The sequence below is a fragment of the Cottoperca gobio genome, chromosome 1, assembly GCF_900634415.1.
Source record: "Cottoperca gobio chromosome 1, fCotGob3.1, whole genome shotgun sequence".
Classification (NCBI taxonomy): Eukaryota; Metazoa; Chordata; class Actinopteri; order Perciformes; family Bovichtidae; genus Cottoperca; species Cottoperca gobio.
In genome coordinates this window covers 19,901,096-19,909,639 of record NC_041355.1, presented here as the reverse complement: position 1 = coordinate 19,909,639, position 8,544 = coordinate 19,901,096, and the positions used below count along the sequence as shown (strand labels likewise).

Genomic DNA, 8,544 nt, shown 5'->3' with positions numbered 1-8,544 from the left:
TGGTGCATTGGTGCATTTGTGCTTTGGTGCTTTGGTGCTTTGGTGCATTGGTGCTTTGACCCTTTGGTGTTTTGGTGCGTAAGTGTAAGTGTGTAAGTGTATGCGTGTGCATGTGAAATGTTTATGTGTACATTCACAATGAATTTGTTGTTTTCAAAAACATCTACCATCAAAAGCTATTAACTTTTTTTGAACAAATATTGCTTTTATTTAAAGTTCAAAGACAAAAGAAAGGCAGAGATCATTTGAACAAACATATTTGCTCCCTTCAGCATGAGTTTCTTCATCGTATAACAATACACATGGATATAAATGAAATTAAAGAAATGAAGCAATACATTTATAGTGAACTAATGTAACGACAATGTATTTGTGGTCGAAGCAATCAAAATTTCTGTTGTGCATGTTTCTTGTATTTGCTCTTAATGGTGAACTTAATCAAAAGTGACAAGAGAAAAAAAAGCTTAAATTAATAGCCATGGAATTGGATGATAGAATCATCTCATGAATTAATAGATGTAATGCTATTTCAGGAGCATCTCATCAAGTATCATTTAATCCAATATTTACCAGACCAACCAATTACTGTGTGGAACATTAATCAGAGAACATTTATAAACACATGGTTTCTAATTACAAAAAAAGAAAAACAGCCTCTAATTCTAAATGACACAAAAAGCAGTGAGCGCGATTGGCTCTGACAGTGAGCAGCTTGATGAATCAGACAGGGGAGCGAGTATGACAGTCATCAGTCAGTTCCATGGGGAGGGTTAACTGGCTGCTGCAGGGTTGAGTTCAGTGCGGTAGAGAGTTTGTGTCACGTCTACTGGATGTGTAAAGTTCCCAGTAAGCCCACATCTGTTGAATCTTAATTGTCAGGTTCCAGTCCTGAAGGACTATTGGATGTGCAGAGTTGCTAAACACTAGTATACCTCTTTAGAACCACAACCACGCAGGAATCAACCTGACGCCTACAAAGTTACGTTCCCATACAACTGAACTGCATTCTCAATTACGTTTTGAGGGAAACTATTCTTTACCGGATTACAGTCGCAGTTTTAAACGCATTTTAAACACGTTTTAAACACGTCTTAAACACGTTTTAAACACGTTTTAAACACGTTTTAAACACGTTTTAAATTTTAATAAAATAAAATAAAAACACAACAAAATGACTTGGACTTGGTTCAGAAAAAAAGATCATGTTTTGACTTAAAATCTGAATAATGTGTATATTTTATAAATGAATGTTGACTTTTGATTTCACACGGGCCACAAACTCCGGTCTGCCCATGACCCACCCATCCGTCCATCCTCCTCCCTACATGGACTTCGACTTAATCCAGGACAAAATATGTTTCCCTACAAACCCAATTGACAATGCAGGTTCAGTGTATGAGAACGTCATTTTCTGGAGACCATGCTGACAGGAATCAACACGACTAAAACTAAATATTTGGTCATAAATTTAAGTTACAACTTTTCATATTTGTGGCATAGAAATTATTGAATGAAGACAGCATGTAAAATTTGCCACAAAACTAGCTAAAAGGAACCAAACCACAGTAAATGCTTTGTAATGCTGGCCAGGCTACAGTAACTGCAAACTGTTTATTCATCTCTGGGCTCTACAACATGTTGTTACACATTCTGACAAACCTAGCAAAACAGAGATATATTCACCTCCTTTGAACAATGAACCACAAATATTTAAAATAAAGTTTAAACTTGTTCATATGGTCAAAACCGCTGAAAGAACACACTGTGTAGATACAGCATTATCCCTTTCCTTTCTGTGAAGTTTATTCCAAGGCAGCCTTTTTAGGTGTTGTGTAGAAAATATTTTTTTTAAGGAAAAGAAGCCTTAAAGGACATAAAAGTAAGGCTTTATAACCTTTGTATCTGTTACGCAGTTTACCAGCCAGTCTGAAAACCTTAAACCCTTTTTTTCACTGTTTCAATATTACTGCTCTGCAAAAGGCAAGAAGCAAATCTAGCACACCAAATAGTGCTTTAGGACTCTAAACTCTGTCTTCTGATTGGTCAACTGAGAGCCTCTTGTTCAGGATTGTTCGACACAGGGCAAAAGTGAACCCTGAATGTTTAGCAGTTATGAGACAAAGCCACAAAGCGGCTGGAGGAAGAGGCCCACGGTTCCCAGGACGCACACGGTCACAAACACCCAAAGGAAGATCCTATCGATCACCATGGCAACGTACTTCCAGTCATCCTCCACCTGTGAGCAAGGGAGGGGACAAAACAGCAAGTGTGAGAGGAAAGTGTCGGCGGTGGCAAATGAAAGATGAAAAGTGAGGCGAGGAGAAGTGCTCAGTGAGAAGAAACAGCTGATTCAAGATCTCAGGGTGGGAGGTTTGTGGAAGTCGATGGGGTGAGGTGAGGATTACAAAGCAAGAATTGAAAGAAGGAAATACACAAAAAAGAGGAAGAGAAGAAAAAAGTTGAACATTTCTTGTAAGCTAACAGAAAACTGATACATAATTTATGCAGAAGGACATTTCTATGATAATCACATTCAAAATAAAAGACAGGCGTTTTGACAAAGCTGATTGAGCCACAAGTTTTGCATATCAAAGGCTGCTTCTCCCCGTTGGGAGATTTCACCCACTGTGCTTATAACATAGAGAGAGGAGGCAGAGCTCTCGACTCACATCTGAAATGATGTGGTTCTAAATGACACTACTGTTAAGTTATGGAGCAGGTTCCGCAACAAAGCTGCACAGAATCATGTATAGCTCTCCCGGGCCAGCACTGCTCACAGTGTTTTTGCATAAATACATTATGCATCGACACGCTTGCAGTGTGTTTGTTTTGCTTCATGTTTATATAAAAATATTTAAAAACACTGGAATATTATATTTCCTATGTGAATTGATCTAAAAGTTTAGTCAACAACTGTATGTTCTAAAAGGGTACAGCTCAGAGTTGGATTTACAGTAAGACTGCGTAACAAGCATATTGTTATTGTTGGTGTTAAATTCAACACATATGATACAGTTACTAGGGCTTTGTCATCATGGGACCACACAATACAGGCTGAAGAATGTAACATGAGAGTTTATGTTGGGCCAATGTAAGACCAGTCCAGCAGCTCTGTTCTGGGCAATTTGTAGTTTCCTCAGTACACTTTTTGATGCAGACGACCACACAGATGACCAAAAGTCCAGGTGGTCTAAAATGAAAGATTTAAATACTTGCCCCAGAATGTGTACTGGACCATATGGAGATTGTCCATTTTCCTTACAATCGTGTCAATGTGCTACCAATGAGAGTCTACTTTCTATTATTAAATGCAGTCTTACGGACTCCAAGATGATGGATTTGGTTTTTGATATGTTCAGTTGTATCCAATCAAAGACCAAGTTCAACTCAGAAAGTATTTGCTACATAATACCGTGTAAGATTGTTGACGTACATTTGTATACTTGCTTTACGTAACAAAGATGACAAGTCACTTCTAAAGGTGGAATACAGGAGTGGTCCTAGACAGCTACCCTGCAGCATGCCACAAAGCCCTTTACAGTCAGACATGCTCCCATTGGAATACACCCTTTGTGTTCTGCATGAAAGACAACTCATGAATGAGATGGCGCTTGATCTAAATCCATAGCATTTTAGTTTTCCAATTAAAAGTACATTATGTACAACATCAAATATGTCAGTAACATTTAACTTTTCATCCTAGAGTCATCCATCTCCTTTAAATAGTCGTCTGTCATGTTCTTTAGGGCGTAACAAGTGGACTAGTGTCTATAAGTGTGTTGAAATCTAGTATTTAAACAATTACAGTCAACTTAATCTTGTATTTGCTATTCTTTCCATTAGTTTATAACATTGAATTCTGATGGTCGAAAGATATATGAGCGGTAAAACAGGTTGTAAACAAGCCAAGTTTAACCTGATTTCCTAAACCACTTTAAAAATGATGTCAATAATAATCCCTCATTGCATAGGAACATTGCGAGTACAGTGGGTCCAAATTTAATCAAATATCCTGTGAGCTGTAATGTATGTTTACTACACAGTCTGGGTAATACTTTCACTTTTTGTCTTTGTTTTGTTTTCCAAAACATGTTTGCTAACCTGGGGGTTTGTTTAAAACCAGCCTGACAAACCTTTTTCACAACACATATTTTGACATGACAGGTCCTAATAATGAAATTAAGGATGGCTGAATTCCATTTAACGGCTTATGTTTCAGAGTCCTGGTATTGTGTCATACAAGTCCTGATATACTGGCTCACTGTCACACTGCCATGACTTACTGGGACACTGACAATGTTATTAGTAACACCTGTGACAAGTCAAAATGTCTGCAGTAAAAAAGGCCTCTTGTACATGTTGGCTCAGTGGGACACTTATTGGAACAGAGCGATTATGCGTCTTACTAATAACACCTGTGCTTTGACCAGTCAACATGTCTGCCAAGAAGAAGGCCGATTATCTTGTGTTGACTTCTTTATATAGCCGGGTGAGTGCAATATTATTATTCATATGGCCCAAACCATAATACACCTATTTTGTAAAAAGGGTTATGCTTAAAGATGTTGCAGCTTTGTGTTTGGGCCATCATGGATAATACAACCAATTACAACCAATAGTACATTAACACATAGACAGATAAACATTTATAAATAAATTGTACTTACCATATTATACTTACCACCACATCTCATTTTTAATGTTGTTATAAATGATTAATGGCTGTATATCTACAATTAAAATGTCTTTATCTTATAATTGTATGATCAGTAGATGTTCTATTTGTATCTATAGAACATGAGATATCTTGTATTATCCTTACTGTGTCTATATGTTATTATCAGTAGATTAACACTTGCATTGTTAAAGTTAAGTCATTTTGAAATTGTACCCGTATATGTGTATGTATTATTTGTTATTTCATTTGCTATTTTATTCTATTATATCCATTTTATTCTATTAAATAATAGTGTTATTCACTTAAAGGTTTTGTTGATTTCATTGATTCAGGGTGCCATCCTGCCCCAGTCTAGTAGTTTTGGGGGGTTTCCTCTCTCCTGAGTACTACCACATGGTATTAATCCTCATCGTGTCACAGTCTGGCTCTGTGTCAAGATGCCCTCAGTCTATTTGCAAAGACTGGACTGAGTAGTAGACTGAGTTGTATCTGGCATGATAATCATTTACATTGCTTATATTAGTCTGTCTTTGTTTTCCCTCCGGTCTGAACTCACCCAGCTTATACCCAGTCTCAATGTTCAAGATGATTTTCTTTTCTGGGTTTGTTGTATTTGTCCTCCTGTGTTCCTGTGCTGCCTTTCCTTCCTCAGCCTCATTAGGCCTTTCCTGTTCCTAGAGTTTTTCACCTGCCAATCAGCTCCCTTTATATCCACCTCACAGCCACTATGTGATGTATCTGCAGATTCGTGTTTAGCCTTCCTGAGTACAGCATTGTCAAACATATTGCAAAGTTTTTTTCTGTGACTTTTCAATTACCTTCCCTGCAATGTTTTTTGGAGAGCATGATTTTGCTCTTTGCACTCAAGTTGCCATACCATGCTGTTATGATAAATTGCTTTCAACCAGGCTTCTCTATGCCATTTCAAGTGTGTATTGGCTAACACCAAAGCTGATTAAAAACAACCGTTGATTGGCACTCTTAAAAATGCTCTCAGACTTCTCATTAAAAGTTAGGCATTGATTAATAAATGTGCCCAAGTACTTAAAATGTTCTACATTTTATACAAGCTGGTTATGACAGGGAGGATGTTACTGGTTCCACCTGGATTTTGCTGGTATTATAAGTTATTTAGTTTTGGCCACACTCATTTCCCGTTTGCTTGCCTGACATCAGTCCTGAAGTACTGTGACTTGGCTAAAATAAGCCTCCTCATGTATGGCATTGTCTTTCAGGAGAAGACCAACAAGAGCCATTTCATCAGCATATTTGAAATGGATGACATTGCTGCTGGGAACAGTCATTTTATGTATGTAAATGGAAAACAGCAGTGAGAGACTTGCGTCTCCCTGTGTGATTTGTAGCCAGATTGTAGGGGATCAAGTTGATTTCATCAGGAGCTTTGTTGGGTCTGGTTTTAGAGTGACATTTAGCTATTTCTCTCTCAGACAGCTGGATAGAATCATAACAAACTATCTGCTTATAAATTGTACATTTAAATTCATCAGGGTCACCCTATTGCAGCAGAGTGTGAATGTTGCATGTGTTAAAAATCCCCAAAACAAACACTAGCTGATCTGCCGATCGTGAAAGCGCAGCATTAAAGCTGTCAGTTTGTGATACTTACACATTTTGTTCATCATGATAATCTACACAAGTTAAGCACTTCTATGATTTTTGTGGTAAAAAACTAATTTTTACACTATAATTTAACCACAATGTGGTTGCATGACTTCAACCTCCACCACTGAGGAGATACATTTACGTGTTCGGTGTGATGACGTTTAACGTCCCTGACAAACGCTGAAGTCTCATTTAGTCACTTGTTAGCAGCCGCCTTTTTTTAAGACACGTAAAAGCTGCACAATTCACGAGTAGGGTATTTGCTGAGGTATTTTAGGTCACAGAATTTTTTTTTAAATCTCTTATACTATACACAGACATCCAGGCATCTAACCAAACAGCTATTCAAAAAACCCATTGACTTGGAGACGGATGTGCACAGTTTTAACTCCTTTCTCGGATTTAGGACTCATTCCAGCAGCACACTATGCACTGAAAATAAGAATGACTCACTTCTTTGGCCTTGTTGCGACTCCTCATGTTCTCAGCGATGTACTTGACGCTCTCGATGGCCTGTTTGATCTCAGGCGACACCACAGAAAAAGCCACCACCGTGTTGATGCTCTGTGGACTCAGCTGACGCGTTATCTTCCCCAAGTCTGGTGTGTCTGGGGTCTCCTTCCCATGCTGGCAGGGGCAAGGGCATTTCTTTCCAGTGCAGCCCTCCACGGATGAGAATGTATTGTCCCCAAACTCTAGACAGTTGAGAGAGCCTCCTCCGACTTGCTGGGGATCACAACCAGAGTTCAGATTAAGTTTGACATTCTGCTTAAACTCAAATTCAACATTCTCTGGTAATCATTTGTATATAAAACTTTGGGATCTCTGGGATACATCTATTCAGTAGGTGTATGAAGGAGAGACTTGTTTCTTTCCAGTGTTTTGGGGAGTAAAACCTTTATTAAGTGCTTCCTCTGAGCTCTCAACATTGATAATTAAGAATGTATTTGATCATACGGTAGATACACTGTGTGTGAGAACGTTGTTAACATTCTTTAACAGTAGAGAAAAGTTTTCTCTTGGATTCCCCTGGCAGTACTTGCAGTAGGTGAGTAGCTAGAACCCAAACGGTTTTGGAAGAGAACTTGAAGGTGGAAGACTGTTTTATGGTCTGACAAGCAAGCTATCAAATGGTTACAAACACTCTTGGTTTGTTGGTGGAAGTAATCAAAGGTTTGCTTCCCAGAAATACTGTATGTTTTGAGTCTTACTTTAGGAAACTGTTCAGTTACTTCCCCTAGCCCCTTTTCGCTGCTATAGTGTATAACTGCCTGATCGATGACCACCAAGATGGTTCCCTGTCCCACAGCTGAAACACAGTTGATAGAATTTTAAATATATTGAGTTGTCTTTCAGACCTTCAGCTGCAGGTTTAGGTTAAAGCCCAGCTGCCTCTTAATTAGTAGCACACAAGAACTGGATATATGGAAGGAAACTGACTTTGACTTGATTAAAGGGAGTATTGTTCTTTCCAAAGTTTTGGAGCCCAGCGTTAATGAAAACTATAAAGCAATATGTTTGTCATTGCCCTTTTTTTCTATGACTTAGATGAGAGGATGATGAGACGGCATTAAACACAAACTGTGACGATATCATCATGCAATATTGTTGACGAACAAGGACAAGACTAAAATGTAGTTTAAATAATAAAAACTTTACAATCTCTATACATTTTTTGTTACTTTTCACCTTTTCTTCCCACTCTCTGTCTCTGTCTGTCTCAAATACACTCATACACACACACACACACACACACACACACACACACACCACCGCGGCACTTAGTCTACAAGGACACAGACGTGCTTGTGCTTCAATATGAACAGACCACAGTCCTGACAATTGTGCCACTATAACCCATAAAGTGTGTGGTTTGCGGGTTGGTTTAGTTACGGGTGGTTGAATCACTCATATGTTTGCATGTTGGGCGGTTCAGATTGGCTCTCATAATGGGCCAGGTGGATACGACTGACCTGCGGTGTGCATCACTAATGAGCACAGTCAGGATAACTCGGAGTAGCAAAGCTGCATTCTTAATCATTCGACCTGTGTTTTTCAACGGATAAATGAAGTTAATTAGTTGACTGAGGTTCAGGAGCGGTGCCATGCCTCTACCACAACTCTAATCACTTGTCAAGCATACCTATACCCAGTCAACACATCCAACCTTGTTTGTCTCAGAACTCTCAACCCACCCTCCTTCCTACTTCATCCTTACCCATATCAGCTTTTCCCATCTTTGC

At 38.7% G+C, this 8,544-nt stretch overlaps 1 protein-coding gene across 1 annotated transcript in view; it reads right to left on the bottom strand.

Moving 5' to 3' along the window:
- Positions 1–209: 209 nt before the first annotated feature.
- Positions 210–8,544, bottom strand: part of chrna6 (cholinergic receptor, nicotinic, alpha 6) — a 30,675-nt gene continuing 22,340 nt past the window's right edge. Inside the window, exons 7-8 of the mRNA XM_029431887.1 lie at positions 6,755–7,027; positions 210–2,236 (exon numbers count right to left, since the gene is read on the bottom strand). Of these exons, the coding sequence (XP_029287747.1) occupies positions 2,111–2,236; positions 6,755–7,027 (399 nt within the window). The 3' untranslated portion in view covers positions 210–2,110. The remainder of the gene's footprint in view (positions 2,237–6,754; positions 7,028–8,544) is intronic.